The following is a 23690-nucleotide window of genomic DNA, read 5'->3' as shown; positions in this document are numbered from 1 at the left end:
TACACGGCTCAACATGGTCGTACACGGCTCAACACGGTCGTACACGGCTCAATACGGTCGTACACGGCTCAACACAGTCGTACACGGCAAAATATACACTCTATGGAGTAGGACTTGTGAAGGTCAGTGAACTTCTTGGTAAGAAGATACCAGTGTACTGTGGGGGCCCTCACCCCCCCCCCCTGGGCCCTGAGAGCCACCACCCTGGGGCCCTGAGAGCCACCACCACCACCCTGGGGCCCTGAGAGCCACCACCACCACCCTGGGGCCCTGAGAGCCACCACCACCACCCTGGGGCCCTGAGAGCCACTACCACCACCCTGGAGCTTCACCAAGTGTTACCAAGGAGTGTTACCATGGTGACGGAGGAGGGGGAGGGTGTCTGGAGGGTGCAGTAAACACACACTACCACACACGGTAAGGCTGTGGTGGGGCCCTCAAGGGTGCTACAGTAAACAATGTCTTGTAAGACGCTGTAGTGATGCTTCAAGGTTGTAACACTAAGCTAAGAGGGTAGTACTGTATTGGACGTGTGTCTACAGTCATGAAGTGGTGGGTTAGTGTGGTGGGCCCAGGGGTGTAGAGTGGTGGGCCCAGGGTGTGGGCCCAGAACACCTGGAGTGGGTTCTGGAAGTTCTTCTACCCCTCAAGCCCAGCCTGAGGCCAGGCCTGTGATGACTGGGCCCAATGTGGCTGGCAGCGGCCCGCAGGCCCACATATTCACTACAATGACTCGGTACCCTTACTCAAATCTCTGAATATGTTAAGTATTAAGTCACTGCTCATCCTCTCATGTGTATTTTATATATATAAAACGCTGACCTTAATCAATCCTGACCTTAAAAGCTTCCTAGAAGGTTGTAATAGATCCCATGGGCACCACACCAGAAACAAATACCTACTTGATGATCCAAGAGTACGACTTAGTCAAACTAGAAATGCTTTACAAATCAAGGGACCCAGAATGTGGAATGACCTTCCCAATTATGTTAAAGACTGTACCTCTTCCAACCAGTTTAAGAGAAAAACTAAGTACTACCTAATTAACTCCATGTAACCTACCTCACCCTCAAAATGTCAACCCATTTCTGCTATTTTAAACAATGCTGTTTGTTGACCAAATTGTATTTTTCCTATTTTTTCTGCCATGTTCCCCGCCTTTTTTATTTTATTTTTTTTTATTTTCTCAACACAATTTATACTTTAATCTCAATTAGTATTAAGTTTTAGTCTTAGTGTTTTTCCTGCCCGAAACGCTTTGCGTAATAGTGGCTTTAGGCATTGTATGTACTAGCTCCATCTATAAATCCATCAACTTTTGTATCTTACCTTGTATGTATGTACTTTACCTGAATAAATATTTGTATTTTGTTCTGTTTATTTGTACTTCCACCAGCAACGTCTGAAACATATTCAGATTTACACCGGTAATGTTTCTAATGAACCTCTGATGTTCATGCAGTTCCCTCTCTCTTTCTCTCTCATATTATGTATATATATATATATATATATATATATATATATATATATATATATATATATATATATATATATATATATATATATATATATATATATGTATATATATATATATACAGTATATATATATATATATATATACGTATATATATATATATGCATATATATATATATACAGTATATATATATATATATATATATATATATATATATATATATATATATATATATATATATATATATATATATATATATATATATATGTCGTACCTAGTAGCCAGAACTCACTTTTTGGCCTACTATGCAAGGCCCGATTTGCCTAATAAGCCAAGTTTTCATGAATTAATTGTTTTTCGACTACCTAACCTACCTAACCTAACCTAACCTAACTTTTTCAGCTACCTAACCTAACCTAACCAATAGAAATAGGTTAGGTTAGGTTAGGTGGGGTTGGTTAGGTTCGGTCATATATCTACGTTAATTTTAACTCCAATAAAAAATAATTGACCTCATACATAATGAAATTGGTAGCTTTATCATTCCATAAGAAAAAAATTAGAGAAAATATATTAATTCAGGAAAACTTGGCTTATTAGGCAAATCGGGCCTTGCATAGTAGGCTGAGAAGTGAGTTCTGGCTACTAGGTACGACATATATATATATATATATATATATATATATATATATATATATATATATATATATATATATATATATATTTATATATAGGCAGGTTTGATGTTTAGAATTCCTAATGCGTTTCTTAAAGCATTTAACCGAGGTCTACCCCAAGCAGCCTATGTCATTTCTGTACCTAAGCCCATTCCCCTTGCAAATTTGGATGAGGCTAGCCCCTAGCCTCTGGTCTCCAGCTTTTAGCGTCTCTAAGTATGAGCATTGTGATAATAATTCACTTTTCTTTATAAATATCGAATTCCAAGGGTAGGGACCAGGAGCCGAGTGCATGGACAATGTTATCAATCTCTTTTTAAGTCTGTTGTGTTCGTGTTAATGTGAGCTATATTGTCAGCTGTGGATATCGTTCATAAAGAAGTTGTGGAGGTTGTAAGCCCAGGTTGTTAGGGTAAGTGGAGGGTGTATGGTGGGTGCCACAACCCGAGGAGCACTAACGACCTGGCCCTCATGCCTGGCAGTGCCCCACGAGGGTGTTGGAGATGCCTGGCACAGTCAGAGGTGTACATTTCTCAGGGGTCTCAGGTCTCAGGGCGTGATAAGTAAGCCCCAGGGCCAGATGGGCGCAGGAAGCATACCCTGGGGCATCCCAGATACCCCATGCCCCAGAACTAGGAGGTCCTAGATCTGGGGCGCATGCCCCCACTGTCTACCCGAGGCCTCCGAGCTCACACCTGTGCCCCTCTCAGTCTGACTGGACAAGGGCGGCCATTGAGGGCAAGTCGAGCCGTGTATTGGTTGCTGCTAATTTTTCCTCGAGCGTGTCTGGTGAGTAAATAACCAGAGGGCCGGCGGGAAGGGACCGCCCTCTGTGCTAAGAGCCGTCAGGCGGCCGCTTCTGGTGTTTAGGTGAGACCTCCAACCCTGCGTCCCCTTGAAAGCAGCAGCTGCGTCGGGCATTAATTTGCGTTATCGCGACTGTCAAAGCTGCTTGTTGCCTGGGCTGGTAGACCGCCGACCACCAGTACAAACACCAGCTCGGCGCCACTGCCCGACGCACGCCAACCACCGCCAACAGCGCCCGGTACGATTACCATCGGCCACAAGCAAGCGCTTCTGGTACCTCACCAGTATCCAACCCTTTCCTCTCCCACACCAGACTCAACGCTGGTGCTAGTTGTACTTTGTATTAATAGGAGTTCCAGGTGTTGGGTCCAGAGGTTGAGCACATGAGCATGTTGTTAAGTCTACTGTGCTCGTGTTAATATATGTTATATTGTTCATGTTGACATCGTTTATATAAAAACAAAGCTGGTTCGATCTTCAACTTTCATATTGTTCATTAGGGCTCATGTTATGGGTAATATTTACCCCATTTTGTTCCATGGGGCTCGCGCAGAACAGGTCCTGTTTACACAATGATGTTTATGAGCTCATTTGGAACAGGTCCTGTCTACACCACGATGTTTTCGCCGTTGTAACTGTCCACTTACTAACGTGTGTGTGGGTTGTGCGACAAGTTTCAGGTCCGCTATTGTGACACGGCAGCCTCCGTGACCTTACTGGACTGTCTCCCTCGCCTCCCTCACCACACCACATCTAAACCAACATTTATCTCAAGTCGATTGTGAGACTTGTGACACAATCGACTTGAGAATGGTCCAGGACGGACCGAAACGTCGTCGTCCCTTCACTTTCTAGTGTGTGGTCTGGTCAACATATTTCAGCCACGTTATTGTGACTCCTCGTCTGTAATTATCTAATCTGAAATCCTCGTTACATCCAACGGCAGCTGAAGAAGATAGCAGGACATCGTGGCCAGTCATAAGAAGAGCGGCAGGAACTTTGTCATGATCTCGCACACTGCATTATTAAATATGTTTTTCACTCCACAGGATTATATACCCATGGAACCGCCTACCCGCCGAAGTGATAAGCCAGTCCGCTCCAAGCAACAGCCTGTTGGACTAAGTTATGACAGGTCGAGCCTGGCCTCGGACCGGGCTCGGGGAGTAGAAGAACTCCCGGGACCTTCGCCAGGTAAAAAGGAGAACTTGATAAACACCTCCAAAGGATACCTGATCAACCAGGCTGTGACTCATACGTCAGGCTGCGAGCAGCCGCGTCCAACAGCCTGGTTGACCAGTCCAGCAACGAGGAGGCCTGGTCGACAACCGAGCCGCGGGGGACGTTAAGCCCCGAAATCACCTTAAGGTAAGGTCTCCTTTCCAGTGAGTACATTTGGAGAACTTTGAGACGATCCCTGGCGTTTCGCGAGCGCTTTGGCCTGGGTTCGTATCCTGGCCGGGGAGGATTGACTGGGCACCAATCCTCAACTGTAGCCTCTGTTCACCCAGCAGGGAATGGGTACTTGGTTGTGAACCTATTTGGCGGGTCGTATTCCAGGGAACATAGGATTAAGGACTTGCCCGAAACGCAGTAGAGGGCAACGTACCATCCTCCTCTACTGCTGCTGGTCGACGTACCGTGCCCCTCTACTGCTGCTGGTCGACGTACCGTGCCCCTCTACTGCTGCTGGTCGACGTACCGTGCCCCTCTACTGCTGGTCGACTCACGGCCCCTGTTCCCCATGAACAAGACTGGCCTCATCTATCGACTGGGTCAGAAGCCTCCGCTAAATATAGCCTAAACTACACATTCAAATACAGCCGCTGATGAGTTTGTGGCGGAGAGTGAGTACGCACTCATCAGTGAGAGGATTGTGTTGCCGGGAATGTGAAGGTCGGAGGGAAGGCTGTGTTGAGCAATGGGTGTTGCGATCTCCCTCTTGGGTTTCCTGGGCATGTGTTTACCTTTGATTGTTGCCGCCGGAGGAGGCTAGTTTATTGTGCACCCCATACTCATCCTGTGAGCGGTAGCGCAAAAAAGCATTACAGAGGGGCACAAAAGGTCTTCATCAGACCTCATCTTAGATTATTACATTAACAATTTCATCTATCCCTCACACCTTATAGTTACAATGTCAGTTAGTTACAGAGAATGTTCTATTTCAAGAGATATATATTTACAGTAAGTCATTATACACTATCAACCTTCAACCTCGTTCTGGCAGTTCATGAGATGGCGCTGGAACCAATCGTATTGGCGTTTGTCTTTCATTGGAGACTTTCGGCGCCGTGGAGAGGGGGGGGGAGTGCTGCATGGGTAACAGCTTCTCCTCCATATCAACCTTTCCTGGGTTTGCGCCCTAAATTTGCGACAACTCCATAGTCTCCTGAGACTGCTGGATGCCTACTACTACTACTTACCTATCCCCCGTTGGTACTCGGTTGAGGGCTTCATGGCTAGGTTCTTACCCATTTGCGCATCCCTATTAGATCTAACCGTGAATATCTTACGGGTTATTCATGCCCGTGCCACCTCTTGGGTGGCTTAATCTTCATCAATCAACTGTCTTTACCTATTGCCTATCTACCTTTCGTGATCCGTTACCTGTGTCGTGGGGGACAGTTGTGTGCTTACCTATCCAAATTTGCAGGGAGAGGAGTCAAGCTCTTGGGCCCCTGGTTTCCCAGTTCCCACTGCTGGCAATGTGACCGAGTTGTAATGCTTTTGGAAGTTTTGAAGCTGGAAACTTCCCAACATTTCCCGCTAGTAGGCGGCTACCTTAGGCCTCCCCCAGGGTGACTGTGTACTGTATCTCCACACACTGTACCTCCACCATAGTCCCAGAGACAGAGACAGAGAGAGAGAGAGAGAGAGAGAGAGAGAGAGAGAGAGAGAGAGAGAGAGAGAGAGAGAGAGAGAGAGAGGGAGGGAGGCAGAGGCAGAGGCAGAGGCAGAGAGAGAGACAGAGAGACAGAGAGAGAGAGAGAGAGAGAGAGAGAGAGAGAGAGAGAGAGAGAGAGAGAGAGAGAGAGAGAGAGAGAGAGAGAGAGAGAGCGAGAGAGAGAGAGACATAAGGGTGAGAATAGAAGGGAAACAGTAATTATAGCACCACACATCTGAACAAGTCATTGTTGAGGAGAATCACTGACAAAGGCGATTATCCACTCATGACGTCAGAGACGGATACTGATTGATTATCTATGACGTCAAGACGACTTTAGACGCCACCAGAGGCGTCAGTGTCATGACAATGGCGTGACACGTGTCAATAACGACGCTGTTCACAACACCAGAGGGCCAATAGTTATGAATGTGCCATCTAAACATAGGAAGGCGGTTGGAGGGGAAGATGGTAATTGGCCAATTATGCCACGGACTGTCGGGAGGGAGAAAGGTGGTTCTGAATGGCCACTTATGCCATCAGAGACCGGCGATGATTGGCTGTCTCATCATGTGAGGAACGAGAGCCTATTGGTCGAGGATGACACGAGAGACACTGAGATATTTCAGCACCTGCAAGATCTTCATAGTATAGGCTCCCAAGCTCTCCTGGGGACTGCTATATATATATATATATATATATATATATATATATATATATATATATATATATATATATATATATATATATATATATATATATCGTACCTAATAGCCAGAACGCACTACTTGGCTTAGAATGCTTGGATAAATATGTAATTTAGAAAAACACGACTTATTAGGCAAACCGGGCCTTGCATAGTAGGCCAAGTAGTGAGTTCTGGCTATTAGGCACAACATTTATATATATCAGAGCCCCGATCCCATACCATGAAAGTGTAGTTCTGCTGACCAAGCTTCTGTACACCCACAGTATGAGGAGAGACGCTCAACTGGCGGAGTGGTATCTGAAGCGTGTTAGCCAGTACGGAACCAACCGTCAGGTTCGAAACCCACCGACATCCGGGAGTTTATATACAAAATTGTTTTGTTTACCCAACAAATCTCCGGTGTCGGGCTTGCACTTAACAGAAAACGAGAATATTTATAATATTTTACTACAGTCACTGAATTTTTTTTATTTTTGGTTATTTTTCAGCAGTAAAACCCACACAGGAATAATATACATCATGACCATATGAAAGAGACGCGGGGGGGGGGGGGGATATTAACACACGTACATACATACACATTGGGGAGCCGGTGGCTGAGCGGACAGCACGCTGGGCGCGTGATCCTGTGGTCTCGAGTTCGATTCCCGGCGCCGGCGAGAAACAATGGGCATAGTTTCTTTCACCCTATGCCTCTGTTACCTAGCAGTAAATAGGTACCTGGGAGTTAGACAGCTGCTACGGGTTGCTTCCTGTGTGTGTGTGTGTGTGTGTGTGTGTGTGTGTGTGTGTGTGTGTGTGCGCGCGCGCGCGAGAGAGAGACAGGTCGACAGGGCTGACCTAAAGCATTCCAAGTTTAAACCTTTATACACAATTGGAATATGCTGATGCAATTTATGACCGAGTTATGGTAATGAAAAAGCACATAAAAGGTGGACCCGTTGTCAATGGCTGTTTCTCAGGGCGTGGGGGGGGGGAAGGTATATATAAAACTATATGGTATATTAATATCATAAACAAATATTCAGAAAGGATACATATCCCAAAATATTTTTCTTTAAATCGACACCGGAAAGAAACATTTCTTGTGAGATGGGTGTCAGGATCAGGTTGGATTACCTGTTACCTGTGGCAGGTGGCTACCGTTACCTGTGGCAGGTGGCTACCGTTACCTGTGGCAGGTGGCTACCGTTACCTGTGGCAGGTGGCTACCGTTACCTGTGACAGGTGGCTACCGTTACCTGTGGCAGGTGGCTACCGTTACCTGTGGCAGGTGGCTACCGTTACCTGTGGCAGGTGGCTACCGTTACCTGTGGCAGGTGGATACCGTTACCTGTGGCAAGTGGATACCGTTACCTGTGGCAGGTGGCTACCGCTACCTGTGGCAGGTGGTTGCAGGTGACGGATCTCCCAATCCTGAGCACTCCAGGTGCAAACTCTGTGAACAGGAACTGCGGCATGATCTCCCACACTACATCACCGAATGCCTAGTTATCAGACCATTCAGACCCGTTGGCATGAGTGTGTATTTCAATAAGCTTGTTTGACATTCACCATACACTCTTCAAGAGAGGAGTTGTTAATTACGTGTGTGGCTGACCTCTGACCTGGCCAAAAGGGGGAGATCCAAGGATGTTTATATATAAGAATCTGGAGTCTAATTCCCTTGCATGAAATATTACATACTTGAAACTATGCTGACTAAGACTAACCCAGGAATTTTTAATCAATATACAAGATAAACTGGAGGTCATCTGGGCTGACCTCTTGGAGAAGGCTTCCCTGGGTGTGAACTCTTAAGGGGGGGGGGAGGTCACGGGTGTTACATGAGGTACCTGGAGCTTTGCAATTACTTTATTCACTCTCGTGTTCTTGAAGATATCCTCATATTGCACCCAAAATTTGCCAGTGCAGGCTACTGAACATAAGGCCCTGTATGACTAACCATCCTGCGAGATGGGGACTTTTAGTATCACTGCTACCTTATTCACTCTTGTGTTGATGATATCCTCATAATGCACCCAGAGTCTGTCAGTGTAGACTACTGATCACATGCCTCTGTATGACTAACCACCCTGTGTGATGGGGATTTTTTAGCATCAGGTAGCTAGCTTTTTGACACTCTCTGTACTCCCCTTCACATAGTCTAGTGCAGCACAAACGCACCTAAATGTGTTAATTGCAACAAAATAACAAAAAAGTGACAGACAGATCAAAAGGAGAGGAAAGAGGCGATCAAAACCCGACCAGGATTACTCTATTTTATCTGTACTAAACTTTTATCAAACGCGAAAAATCGATCCTGAATGCGCATATGATTTTCCTTATAGGGTTAAAGTCGACAGAATAGTTGTACGAGACTGAGAGAGTTTTGATCAACGTCTGTGAGTGGTGGGAGGAGGGAGGGGGGGGGAGGTGTAGCTCCTAATGCCCCGCCTACCTGCATGTACCACCTTCTCTCCACCTTCTCTATCCCCGTAGTATCTTCTATATTGTGATCATGTCCCCTCTCTGCAAGGTTGTGAGCTTCAGTTCCACTAACCTATCCTCATACCATTTATTTTAGCTCTTGCTGAGGTAGTGGGAAGGAGGGCGCTGAGGACAGTGAGGGGGGGGGGCGTGAGGATAGTGAGGGGGGAAGGGCGCTGAGGACAGTGAGGGGGGGGGGGCGTTCTAAGGGGGGGGGGCACCTCAATATAATACTTCAGGTCACCGCTAAACGCACCCAAATGATAAAGCTTTTAAAGATAATTATAATATTCAAATTTATTGTGGCGCGGGGGAGGGGGAGTAAGCCCAGAGATCCCCTGGTGTGGGCGTGCCCCACGCCCACACCCCCCACGCCCGTGTACCCAGTCCCCGCCACGCCCACACGCCTCTACTTTACCTGTTGACAGTTTCGAGAGTGTAGACGCGAGCAGATGGGTGACTGCTGTGTTTCGGTCAGTTCTCAAGTTTGATTAAGACCATCATGTATTTCTTTATTCTTACTGTCAATATATAATGTGGTCGACGCTACAATGTGTCCCAGAGCGTAGGAAAATATGGGAACGCACGTGGGAACCCCAGGTGCTGCACATCCTCTTCTTCGAGCCTAAGGGTCCCTACAGACACAAGTGCTGGTATCCCTTTTCATTATCATAAATATATATATTGTCCGGGTGCGTATGGCAGAGAGGAGCGCTAGGCGACCTACACAGATGCACGCATTCTCCAGTCGAGGCGTCTGTCCCAGTTGTCAATGAATGATACTGCATTTTCTCTGCAATATTTGGCCAGCCGCTCAGTGACACCAATTGAGGGAGAAGGAGGGGGGGAGAGGGAGAGAGAGACAGAGGGAGAGAGAGACAGAGGGAGAGAGAGAGAGAGAGAGAGAGAGAGAGAGAGAGAGAGAGAGAGAGAGAGAGAGAGAGAGAGAGAGAGAGAGAGAGAGAGAGAGAGAGAGAGAGAGAGTGAGTGAGAGAGAGAGCATGAGAGAGAGAGCATGAGAGAGAGAGCGTGAGAGAGAGAGCGTGAGAGAGAGCGTGAGAGAGAGCGTGAGAGAGAGCGTGAGAGAGAGAGCGTGAGAGAGAGCGTGAGAGAGAGAGCGTGAGAGAGAGAGAGAGCGTGAGAGAGCGTGAGAGAGAGAGCGTGAGAGAGAGAGCGTGTAAGGGGAGAGGGGACAGGTAAGTGATAAGGAAATACTATCCCGCTCACGTCACTGACTAAACTGGATCTCTGAGAGGAGAGAGAGAGAGGATGAGAGGGGAGAGGACCCCGAGGAATGGAGGGGAGGGAGGGGAATAAAGAGAGGACGGCTATAGGAAGAGGGGAAGGAACAGTCATAAACACAGAAGTCCTCAGAAAAAGGAAGATTAGAATCTGAGAAGAGAGAAATGGATGAAGAAGGGAAGAAGCAGCAGGAAGTTTAAAAGCATTGTAGATCCTGGCCAAAGCAGTGCCCTGGGGCCCGTACCCAGATGATGGGCGTAGGGCCCGTACCCAGATGATGGGCCCTGGGCCCCGCACCCAGATGATGGGCCCTGGGGCCGTACCCAGATGATGGGCCCTGGGCCCCGTACCCAGATGATGGGCCCTGGGCCCCGTACCCAGATGATGGGCCCTGGGCCCCGTACCCAGATGATGGGCCCTGGGCCCCGTACCCAGATGATGGGCCCTGGGCCCCGTACCCAGATGATGGGCGCCGGGCCGCCCACTAAACTGCAGGATTACTCTCAATTATACACAATTTACATTATATAAATAACTTGAAAAGGGATTTGACCCCCCCCCCCCCTGGCCTTCCCAGCGGCAGGTCGAGTAGTGATCCACTGAGCTATGATGTCTCCCACGACCAATATTTTCATCAAGAGGAGCCCATAGAGTCGTAGGGCCCCCCCCTGGCTAGTGTACCCTTCCGTTAATACAACATTGAGAAATAAGTAAGAGTTAATTATCCAACCCGTTCTCTTCAATATGACGTCGACATATTGAACGACGTCCCCCCCCCCCCTTTATGTAGCAGGCCCACCAGGGGAACAGATCCCGTGTGAACAGTGAGTGAACAGTGAGTGAACAGTGAGTGAACACCGGGGTGCTTCAGCCTCATCATATACCGGAAATATTACCGGAACACAAGTGAAGGTGATCAAGAGACAGCTGGACACATTCCTCCAGTCAGTAACTAACCCCTCGGACAGTACTGGATATGTGGGCCTGCGGGCCGCTGCAAGCAACAGTCTGTTGGACCAACCTCTCACAAGACATGCCTGGCCCCAGGATGGGCTTGGAGGGGTGGGGGTGGGGAGCAATACTTCACCGAACTAATGACAAACTACAGGATATAGTTCTTATTCGTAATGGCTCCCTCTCTCTCTCTCTCTCCCTCTCCCTCTCTCCCTCCCCCCCCCCCCCCCCCCCTCCGGTCACCGCGGGCAGATTGTGTGAAAAATTGCAGTATAAATCCGGGTGAAGAAGTGCTTCTGGGAGGTGGGAGGGGCAGGGAAGGAGATGGGAGGGAGGGAGGAACGGACAGCGGCGTCATGCAGGCGGCCGCTGAAGACATCAACAAGGCCTGGCCAGGGACCGGGCCGCGGAGACATTGAGCCCCGAAATGAGCGCCAGGTAATCCCCTGTGTATCTGGTAACAAGAGTGGTTCAGGTAGTGAGTAGTAATATCAATGTCAACTTTGAATTTCGAATGGCTTTCTAAAAGTGCCGGACCAACCGGGCTGTGGTGGGTATGTGGGCCGCTGCAAGCAACAGCCTGGTGGACCAAACTCTCACAAGTCAAGCCTGGCCTCGGGCCGGGCTTGGGGAGTAGAAGAACTCCCAGAACCCCATCAAGCAGGTATATGCTACTCCCCAAGCCCGGCCCGAGGCCAGGCTTGACTTGTGAGAGTTTGGTCCACCAGGCTGTTGCTTGGAGCGGCGCGAAGGATTATATGTACAACAGTCCAGCTGTATTTTATAAATTTTACTTAATGGAAGTGGATTCGAACTGGACAAAACCAGTCATCACAATATTGATGTTGGAGCCGGAAACATCAATGGAGGAGCCAGATACATTGGAGGAGGGACTATAAATATTGGTGGAGGAGCCACAACCATTAAGAAACATTGGTAGAGGGAGCCAGAAACATTGTTGGAGTAGCCAGATGGAGGGACCAGAACATGGATGGAGAGTCAGAAGGATGGAACAAGCTGTGAGGAACATGGTGACCCCAGTGGGACGAGAAGGTTTGGTAAGGCTAGACAGATGCTCCCTCCTCTCTCCCTCTCTCCCTCTCTCCCTCCCTACCTTCCCCCTCCCTCCCTCCCTCCCTCCCTACCTTCCCCCTCCCTCCCTCACACACAAGACTCCTTCAGTACCGACTACCCAACAAGGGAGATGCATGCAGGAGGGAACTAGAGTGAGGGAAGAAGTTTGTTGTATGAGGGAACTAGGATGAGGGAAGCAGGGTGAAGGTGGGATGGAAGGTGTTGTGTGAGGGAGGGAGTTGGATGGAGGAGGTAGTCGTGAGGGGGGAATTGAAGGAGCTTCAATAGCATGACGCCCTGCTAATGAAATACATTCTTGTCAGACTCGGTAGCCTCAGTGTCAGCACAGCCATCCTTATTGCTGTTCCGGCACTTCAAATGCTCCTCTTGTGCTTCAGATGAAGCACAAGAGGATATATAGAAAATTCTACCGGATAACCTAAATGACTCAACATAGATACATGATCCAAACTTTATGGAATGCACCACTAATTAGGATTTCCTTACGGCCCCCAACACAAAGACTAATCACATCAAAAATCAATATTCATTGCAATTGGAATACCTGAGTGTCCAGCAGATAGAGAACCCCCTTTCTTTAATGTCTCATAACTCTGATATTGCAATTGGAGTACCTCCACTACAGATAAAGCTGCTACAGCTTTCCTAAGGCACAGCAACAGCTGATTGTGACATTGTTCACCTCACAAATATGAGCGCTTCCCATGCTTCCCATGCGCCCAGCAGAGAGAGAACCCCATTCTCTAATGTCTCATAATTCTGATATTGCTACCGGTTGCCAAGTTGGGATTACACTATGCCTTATAACAAAAGAATAACGGAAACTCCAGAAGAGTTATTGTCACATACAAGACAGTTCATATTTATATTCACTTGAAGTCATTCACATGTCTAACCTATACGTGAAACAATCCTGCGATCCCTTGTACACCCCCTTACGTTATTTATACAATTCTGACGTTGCCATAGCGTCGTTAAAATCTCCTAACAACACAATGTTATTAACGGGCAATTTCCAGAGAGGGCAAAGTAGTTACGCTGTTTGCAGAATGAGGAGCGTCACAATATCTTCAAGAGACTGTGAATGTACCGATGTTAAACACAGCAGAAGGCACTGAATTAGAGGCTAGTGTGTGAGCCTGTACACGCTGCAAGCGGCAGGACAATGGAGACAATCAACACACACCAGCTGGCGGGAAACTGGATGAGAAGGAAGTGAGAACATGAGAAACAACAAGGGTTTAGTGGAAGTAACTTTTATTGTACCAGATGGGATCACGTGACAAGGTAGTCGACGCAATAGTGAAGGCTGGGCTGGATCTGTATATACTTCTAACTGACCTTTGGAAGAACTTAACATCTTTAACACAAAGGAAGCGACAGAAGACCTATTGACCCATGTGAGGGAGCTCCTCTTGGCCCATGTGAGGGAGCTCCTCTTGACGCATTTGAGGGAGCTCCTCTTGGCCCATGTGAGGGAGCTCCTCTTGACCCATTTGAGGGAGCTCCTCTTGACCCATGTGAGGGAGCTCCTCTTGACGCATTTGAGGGAGCTCCTCTTGACCCATGTGAGGGAGCTCCTCTTGACCCATGTGAGGGAGCTCCTCTTGACCCAATTGAGGCTACACTGAAATACTAGGCGCACCCTGTGCTGCTGATGGTGGTAGTAGTGGTAGTGGTGGTGATGGTGGTGGTAATGGTGGTAATAATAACACTGTTCAGAACAAATGAACAACATAACAAAGAAGAACAAAAGCAGAGCAAGAAGAACAGAAGGTAAAAACAACAAAAGAACAGAACAAGAGGAACAAGAACAGGGGGAGAAGAACAGGAAGGGAGAAGAAAAGCCGGGAAATGAGAACAACAAAGACAAATGAAAGATGGAGAAGACGACAAATGAGGAATAATGAAGTAGAAGAGGAGGATGAAGCGGGCAGAAAAGCTGGGAGACTTGACCGCTAAATATGGTGAGATATGCAAGAAAAGGTCTCTCAGAGGGTGAGGTAACGCCTGGTGAGGGAGACATGACCTCAGGGAGAGGGCAGGGAGGGAGAGGGAGAGAGAGACTGAGGGAGACTGAGGGAGACAGAGGGAGAGAGACAGAAAAGTGGTTGAGATCATTAAAGTTACACAATTATAAAAAATACACACTTAGGACTAAGAAATGAACTTCAATTTCCAGCACACTGGCAAGGTTAGGTTAGGTCAAACACGAACAGTAGTCAAAGCCCATACATCAAACACCTTACACACACACACACACACATTGACAGTTGAGAGGCGGGCCGAAAGAGCAAAGCTCAACCCCCGCAAACTCAACTAGGTGAATACACACACACACACACACACACACACACACACACACACACACACACACACACACACACACACACACACACACACACTCTCCCAAGACACACCCCCACAGAGAGAATGAAATAACTTCAAGAGCTTCAGGAAGAAGACAAAGACCTTTTGACTGAAACAGAGCAACAAATGACCGACTTAGCATGACACACACCTCAGAGCACCAGGCGACGTAACGCTAACCTAGAGTGCAATACTACATATACAATATCCTACATGGAAAAAATATCAAAGATCGCATATATTACCTTCTGGTCCTGCTCCCCATCCTGAGTAAGTCTGTCTCCTGAGGCCTGCTTCATGACCTGATGGAAGACAGAAGAGCTCGTGGAGACATGATCACCACATACAAAATTCTCAGGGTAATTGACAGGGTAGACAAGGATGGATTATTTAACACGGGTGGTACACGAACAAGAGGACACAGGTGGAAGCTGGAGACACAAAAGAGTTTAAGGAATATAAGAAAATACTGGCAGCCAGTACGGGGGTCAAACAAGTGGAATGCTCTGACAGAAGTTGTAGAAGCCACCTCCATCCATTACAACTTTAAGGCCAGATTAGACACAGATTTTCAACGTGAAAAATAGTTAATGTAACAGGTACAAGAGGGCTACGGGATGGGGCATGAGGAGCTAGACCTCACTCCCCACTTCTAGGTAGACACTGTTAGGTAGACACTGCTAGGTAGGCACTGTTAGGTAGACACTGCTAGGTAGACACTGCTAGGTAGACACTGTTAGGTAGACACTGCTAGGTAGGCACTGTTAGGTAGACACTGCTAGGTAGACACTGCTAGGTAGACACTGCTAGGTAGGCACTGTTAGGTAGACACTGCTAGGTAGACACTGTTAGGTAGACACTGCTAGGTAGACACTGTTAGGTAGACACTGTTAGGTAGACACTGTTAGGTAGACACTGCTAGGTAGGCACTGTTAGGTAGACACTGCTAGGTAGACACTGCTAGGTAGACACTGTTAGGTAGACACTGCTAGGTAGGCACTGTTAGGTAGACACTGCTAGGTAGACACTGCTAGGTAGACACTGCTAGGTAGGCACTGTTAGGTAGACACTGCTAGGTAGACACTGTTAGGTAGACACTGCTAGGTAGACACTGTTAGGTAGACACTGCTAGGTAGACACTGCTAGGTAACCACAGCTAGGCCACCACAGCCGTCCCAGCACCAGCTGCTGGCACTGTCACTCTCTTGATTGATATCATGCCCCCAGAGCCATGACATGTTAGTGCCAGCTGGGGCTATAGTGACAGTACCCCCCCCCCCTCCTCCCCTCCCCGAGGCATGAATTAGTGCCAGATCTGCAGAGAGATAATGGCACTCTCTCTCCAATAGAAGCAGGAGGCTTGGTTAATACGGACTAGGCACTCCCACCCCCTATTTCTCCCCCCCCCCCTATAACTAATCAACCAACTAATATCTTTGTTTACAAATGGTTGTATATTTACAACCGAGTTTACACAAATATCACATTATTTTCACAAGAGAAAAAGCATAATAAGATAATTATAATTATATTGTGTAATTAGATTTTGATTTAGAATCTTTGTCATTGATTTATAGAGATGTACACCTGTGGTGAGCAGGTGTACAGGTGTTGCTGGAGTGAACAGGTGTACAGAACACAAGTGGTTCTAGAATCAAGGGGCTGTGGTGGGTATGTGGGCCTGCGGGCCGCTCCAAGCAACAGCCTGGTGGACCAAACTCTCACAAAGTCAAGCCTGGCCTCGGGCCGGGCTTGGGGGGAGTAGAAGAACTCCCAGAACCCCATCAACCAGGTGTCATCCTCCACCGCCTATTATGCATTGGAAGGTTATCTTGAGGTTATCTTAAGATGATTTCGGGGCTTTTTAGTGTCCCCGCGGCCCGGTCCTCGACCATGCCTCCACCCCCAGGAAGCAGCCCGTGACAACTGACTAACTCCCAGGTACCTATTTTACTGCCAGGTAACAGGGGCATAGGGTGAAAGAAACTCTACTCATCGTTTCTCGCCGGCGTCCGGGATCGAACCCGGGACCACAGGATCACATGTCCAGCGTGCTGTCCGCTCGGCCGGCCGGCCCCTTAAGCTGGTCATATTCATGGTATTTCAAGTTCATTCACTTCATGAACATAAATTACAGTGTCGTCTAGTGGTCCTTGATCACCTTGCACCTAGAACCGTTGGTCTCAACATTCCTTCTTTTGTGAGCCAGACACTAAACGTCGTGTAGAGTTCCTTTGTAACCTTTGGTGTCGTTTCTCCTTGAAAATTCTCCGTGTCTCCTCACCATGCTCACGTGGTCTCTTAGTGTCGTCTGTTCTCCTTATATGGTTACACAACAGCCTTGTTCGGTCTTTAGCTCTTGCTGGAATGTCGTTTACAAATTGGCTGTCAGTCGCTGCTCCTCGCGTGTGTGTGTACTCCTTTCTGGCGGCGTGTTGTGCCTATTGTCCTCAGCTGCAAGTTCTCTCAACCTTTTCCATGCTATTTGGCCCTTGTCTCCTGTTGGTGGTGTTTAAGGATCCGCTACCTGGAACAAAAAGTTCCAAGTAGCACGGGCTATGGCGAGCCCGTAGTGGACTCTTACTCATCTTCGTTCTGTTGCTTACTGAAGCAGGAGTTTATTTTGGCTCGTCCACCTCGTTCTTCAACTGCTTGATGGCAGCTGTGTTGTCATTTCTTTTCTTCCTCTACTCTTCTCTTTCATTTGGTGTCTTGCATATTGGTGCTTGGCCTGTTGTGTGCGTGCGTGCAGGCGTGTGCGTGCAGGCGTGTGTGTGTGCGTGCAGGCGTGTGTGCGTGCGTGCAGGCGTGCTACTACATCTGCGTGAGTGGCATTTTATACCGAGTTCTTTATCAGATTTTGTAATTACAATTCTGGTTTCTACTTCATGTTTGGTGTCCTCGTCACCGCCACGCTGCCTTGACGCTGTCACCACCACCATCACTGTCACTATCACAGTCACCACCACAGTCACTATCACACAGTATTGACTCGGTCATATTTCTTTCGTTCAAGTCTTGGCAAAATGGTTCATGCAGTCACGCGACTGTTTAGCCAATCAGGAAAGATGAAAGAATATATGAAGCCAGTTGGCGGGAAGCTGGCCCGTGGCCCGTGGCTCCGTGGCCCGTGGCTCAGTGGCCCGTGGCTCCGTGGCCCGTGGCCCGTGGCTCGTGGCCCGTGGCTCCGTGGACCGTGGCCCCGGCCTCCAGTGGCTATACCGGGACAGTCACAATGAATGAAGACTTTCCGGCGAGTGGGAGTCTAAGCAATAAAGCCATGAAGTCTGCAACACCCCTGGAGAGGACTTCTGCAATCCTGCAAGCATCTTCCTGTCCAGATTTTCCAGGATTTCCAGGTGTTTGTGATGGTTCCGAGGATCAGTGTCCCCGCGGCCCGGTTTCTGACCTGGCCTTCTGGTTGGTGGGTCTGATCAACCAGGTTGCTAGACGCAGCTGTTCGCAGCCTGATCCACAGCCAGGTTGATCAGTGTTTATCAAGATGGCGCTGGAAGATACATGGAGGGGAGGGGGGGAGGAGAGGGAGGGGGAGCCAGTGAGGGGAAGAGGGGGAGGGGTTATGGGGGGTAAAAGAGGGGGGACATACAGAGCAAGGGTCATAGGGTCCCCCCTACATCAAGAGGTACTATTTTGAAGCAGTCGTCCTCCACACCCACACCCCCACACACACCCACACACACCCACCCCCACACACACACCACACACCCCACACACCCCTACACACCCCCACACAGCGTGTCACTGCTCTCTGACATAACCCACCGCGCCGACCCCCACACTTGTCCTTAAACCATAAATTTGTGTGTTAATGTGTGAGACTCAACTATGTGCAGATGGTTAGGTCGTTGTGGTAGGACGCCCCCCCCCCACACTCTGCCCCCCCTCACCCCCCCAAACTCTCTCCCCCCCCCTCCCCTCTCTCTCTCTCTCTCTCTCTCTCTCTCTCTCTCTCTCTCTCTCTCTCTCTCTCTCTCTCTCTCTCACCGTGTACAGTTTGGCGGGTACCCGTAGATACTCACCTAGTTGTGCTTCCGGGGGTTGAGCTCTGGCTCTTTGGTCCCGCCTCTCAACTGTCAATCAACAGGTGACAAGTGACAAGTGCCAGCAGTGACAAGTGCCAGCAGTGACAAGTGCCAGCAGTGACAAGTGCCAGCAGTGACAAGTGCCAGCAGTAACAAAGTGCCAGCAGTGACAAGTGCCAACAGTGACAAAGTGCCAACAGTGACAAGTGCCAACAGTGACAAGTGCCAACAGTGACAAAGTGCCAACAGTGACAAAGTGCCAACAGTGACAACAAAAATACAAACATCAGCAGGAGCAAGAACAATAGTTGAAGAGAAAGAGTATAACACAGAACAAGGAGGAGGAGGAGGAGGAGAGACAATAGGAGGAGTGCCACCAAGCAGGAGGAGCAGCGGCTGGCACCCATCTGCTCCCGTGTCCGTGTTTTTATAAATCCAGTGACCCACAATCCGCATTTTTAATCCGCGCACCAAGACGTTTCTACCAGACACACAAAATACCAGCCAATGATGTATATTAGATGCCTATTATTTTTAAAATAGGCGTTTAAAAAAGGCACCTGGGCATTTACAAAAAAAAAACCGAGTGCCTTCAGACCAATTGTGAACACCGGTTAACATCACAGGCCTGACCTGTACTTGACCTGTGGAGGGTATCGCGAGTTCTTGACTCTTTTGCAAGGAAATTTAAAGAAATTTTGCTAGTGGAAATTTTCAGACAGGGAGAACTGGACCTGTTCCTGTTAGAGTTATGGGATGAGCCAGGCTGTGATGGCTGCGACCTGCACAATCTCACTGACCAATCACAAGGAAAGCCTGGCTAACGGCCATAGAACAACTCTCGGAATCCTCAACAGGTAATCTTGAGGTTATCTTGAGATGACTTCGGGGCTTTAGTGTCCCCGCGGCCCGGTCACTCGACCAGGCCTCCACCCCCAGGAAGCAGCCCGTGACAGTTGACTAACTCCCAGGTACCTATTTACTGATAAGTAACAGGGGCTTCAGGGTGAAAGAAACTCTGCCCATTGTTTCTCGCCGGCGTCCGGGATCGAACCCGGGACCACAGGATCACGCGTCCAGTGTTCTGTCCGATCAGCCGCCGGCTCCCTGTATATATAATTTGCAATAATGAATTAAAATAATATATATATATATATATATATATATATATATATATATATATATATATATATATATATATACTCTGGAGACACACACGCCAGAGTAGACATACAGACATACACAAGCAGCAGTATACATAAACACAGGCAGGCGGGCGCGCGTAGTATTACACAGAAATATATACAATTAACACATTTCTAAAAATATTTCAATACTCCTGAGGGTATAAGTGCCCCGAGTGACCTTATAGTGGCGTGTGCTCCCGCCCACACACCCGCCCACACCCACACCCGCCCACACACACCCACACCCGCCCACACACACCCACCCACCCAAAAATATGCAGACTGCATATTTTTGGATTGTCAGCAAGCCTTTGATACAGTGCCACACAAGAGGCTAGTGAAAAAGTTGGAGATGCAGGCTGGAGTGAAAGGGAAGGTACTCCATTGGATAGAGGAGTACCTAAGCAACAGGAGACAACGAGTCAGTGTGAGGGGTGAGGTCTCAGATTGGCGAGACGTTACGAGTGGAGTCCCGCAGGGGTCAGTCCTTGGACCTATACTCTTTCTGATATATGTAAATGATCTCCCAGAGGGTATAGAATCGTCTCTCTCAATGTTTGCCGATGATGCAAAAATTATGAGGAGGATTGAAACTGAGGACGATAGTAGGAGGCTACAAGATGACCTAGACAGACTGAGTGAATGGTCCAACAAATGGCTGTTGAAGTTCAACCCGAGTAAATGCAAAGTAATGAAACTAGGCAGTGGAAACAGGAGGCCAGACACAGGATACAGAATAGGAGATGAAGTACTTAATGAAACAGAGAGAAAGATCTAGGAGTTAATATCACACCAAACCTGTCTCCTGAAGCCCACATAAAGAGAATAACATCGGCGGCGTATGCGGTGAAATGAAACGTGCTCTCCGGGATTCGAACCCGGAATTCTCTAGTGTGAGTGGAGAACGAAGCCGACTGTACTACCGGTCTCAACATGATAACTTACAAGACATTAAGAGGAACTAAGTAGTGGTAAGACACTCGCTTGGCGTTAGGCGAGGGCTTTGTCCTGGGTTCCTATCCTGGCCGGGGAGGATTGACTAGGCGCCAATCCTTAACTGTAGCCTCTGTTTACCCAACAGTAAAATGGGTAATTGGCGCTAGATTCACGAAGCAGTTACGCAAGCACTTACGAACCTGTACATCTTTTTCTCAATCTTTGGCGGCTTTGTTTACAATTATTAAACAGTTATAACACCAGGAGGCACCAGGAGGCTGTTTATAACAATAACAACAGTTGATTGGCAAGTTTTCATGCTTGTAAACTGTTTAATAAATGTAACCAAAGCCGTCAAAGATTGAGGAAAGATGTACACGTTCGTAAGTGCTTGCGTAACTGCTTCGTAAATCTGGCCCCTGGTTGTTAAACAATTTAGCGGGTCGTATTCCAGGGAACAATTAAGAATAAGAACTTGGCCAAAACGCTACGTACTAGTGGCTGTACAAGAATGTAACAACTATTGTATATATAAATCAACAAAATAAAAGAAAGAAGCACAAATTGGCAGAGGTCACAGATGGAAGCTGGGGACACACTTGACCCGGAGAGTCAAAAGACAATTCAGCTAAAGCTCCAGAAAGTAGATGGAACCGGCTACAAGGGGCAAGATAGATGAGGTAAATTCAATTAGCAACTTCAAAAAGGAAATACGACGAGAGGATGGATGATTGGACGTCATTATATTAGCTGACGATGGATGATTGGACGTCATTATATTAGCTGACGATGGGCAATGGCGGGGATTGGGAGCTATGCCTCGACCCTGGTCAGACACGCACGCACGCACGCACAAATTAGTGCCCCAGACGCCCAGCTTCAAAATACAGTAAACAATGTGATTCATAACTTGTGTGAGTCTTCATGTTGTGAGCCCAGGGCCTGACAGCCGAGTGGATAGCGCTTCGGATTCGTAGTCGTGAGGTTCCGGGTTCGATCCCCGGCGGAGGCGGAAACAAATGGGCAGAGTTTCTTTTACCCTGATGGGGTCTGTTCACCTAGTAGTAAATAGGTACCTGGGAGTTAGACAGCTGCTACGGGCTGCTTCCTGGGGGGGGGGGGTTGTAACAAAAAAGAGGCCTGGTCGAGGACCGGGCCGCGGGGACGCTAAGCCCCGAAATCATCTCAAGATAACCTCAAGATAACCTGGGTGTCTGCGTTCTCTCTCAAAGGTTATCCTCTTTCTGACTTTCCCCAAAGAAGAAAGTTTAAACATAACATATAAGAAACTCTATACGCTACGGCAGTCACTTGTTCTATTCCAAATATGGGATTTTTATTACGTAAAACAGTTTTCCTTTATATATTTGTAAGTTCCGTGTGGAAGAGGCAGATTACATACACAGATTTTATATTTAATATGAAAGAAGCAAAGAGGTTTAGCAGCCAACACATCTTGAAGTTAAAAGTTGTAAGACGAAAGTCAAGAGCTGAAGTCCAACACTGCGAGCACAGACCCGTCTGCGCTTGCAGTGTTGGGAGAGAGAGAGAGAGAGAGAGAGAGAGAGAGAGAGAGAGAGAGAGAGAGAGAGAGAGAGAGAGAGAGAGAGAGAGAGAGAGAGAGAGAGAGAGAGACAGAGAGAGAGAGAGAGAGAGAGAGAGAGAGAGAGAGAGAGAGAGAGAGAGAGAGAGAGAGAGAGAGAGAGAGAGAGAGAGAGAGAGAGAGAGACAGAGAGAGAGAGAGAGAGACCCAGGCACACCCGGGTACACCATGCAGTAAGCTATAAACCAGCACTAATAAGACCAACAATAGTGTAGCAGATAAGGCTGGTGAGGGTAATGTGTGGACTGCCTCCCGTGCTACGCACACACGGCCTCCTCCTCCTCCTCCACCCCCGGGTCTGCTCCTCCACACCCCTTGTGTTTACACCTCACATCTCACACCTCACATCTCACACCTCACATCTCACACCTCACACCTCACACCTCACTCATAATGCTCATCAATTACGTCCTCACCCTCCACCACATCTCAGTTTCTCACACTGTCACCCTTGTCCACCGTACACACTACTTTTCTTTCATAGGTACTCCTGAAATTGGTACTTATCTTTCATATGTACTGATCAAATTGGTACTTTTCTTTCATATGTACTGCTGAAATTGGTACTTTTCTTTCATATGTACTGCTGAAATTGGTACTTTTCTTTCATATGTACTGCTGAAATTGGTACTTTTCTTTCATATGTACTGCCAAATTGGTACTTTTCTTTCATATGTACTGCCGAAGAAACAGAAACAGATGCGTCATCCCTTACGAATCATTAACATTCAGGGGTAACTCGCGTAATACCGCCCCTCTATGGGGCTTTGTCGAACCCTGCACAAGGCACTACGACAAAGCTCGTTTTCTGTTTGTAATATCTTTACAAAATACAAGGTTCTTACAATGTATTTAGCTTCGGCTAGGCGTTGGTACGTGTTAAGAACCCTATCTCCAGTATGCAGTATTTTGTGTAGAGATAGTTGATATGACATTATATTATATGATCATACTTCATAGGATCAATTCTATAGTATGACTGCCGAGTTCCTTGTCCGAAACTCAGGAAGGAATCACACTGCAAATTTAATATTTAAAAGTAAATGTAATGGGCTAATATGAGTTACTTTCTGTAACAAAAAAATTATAATGCCTGGAGAGTAAATTTACAAGCAAGTAAATTGCCATGTGTAGTTTAATTAAAACAGAGTTATGTTTTGTTGCATTATGCCTAAATACCATATATATATATATATATATATATATATATATATATATATATATATATATATATATATA

At 47.5% G+C, this 23690-nt stretch overlaps 1 protein-coding gene across 5 annotated transcripts in view; it reads right to left on the bottom strand.

Moving 5' to 3' along the window:
- The window catches only part of LOC123771953 (BMP-binding endothelial regulator protein), a 197411-nt gene that overhangs the window by 82805 nt on the left and 90916 nt on the right, over positions 1-23690 (bottom strand). For 2 of the 5 annotated variants that reach the window (XM_069324321.1, XM_069324318.1), the window contains one exon: positions 14928-14984. The exons of the other annotated variants lie outside the window; for them this stretch is intronic. In XM_069324321.1, coding sequence (XP_069180422.1) covers positions 14928-14984 — 57 coding nt within the window. The remainder of the gene's footprint in view (positions 1-14927; positions 14985-23690) is intronic. 5 annotated transcript variants of the gene reach the window in all.

The sequence above is a fragment of the Procambarus clarkii genome, chromosome 14 (genome assembly GCF_040958095.1).
Source record: "Procambarus clarkii isolate CNS0578487 chromosome 14, FALCON_Pclarkii_2.0, whole genome shotgun sequence".
Classification (NCBI taxonomy): domain Eukaryota; kingdom Metazoa; phylum Arthropoda; class Malacostraca; order Decapoda; family Cambaridae; genus Procambarus; species Procambarus clarkii.
This window is presented reverse-complemented; position numbering and strand designations above follow the sequence as displayed.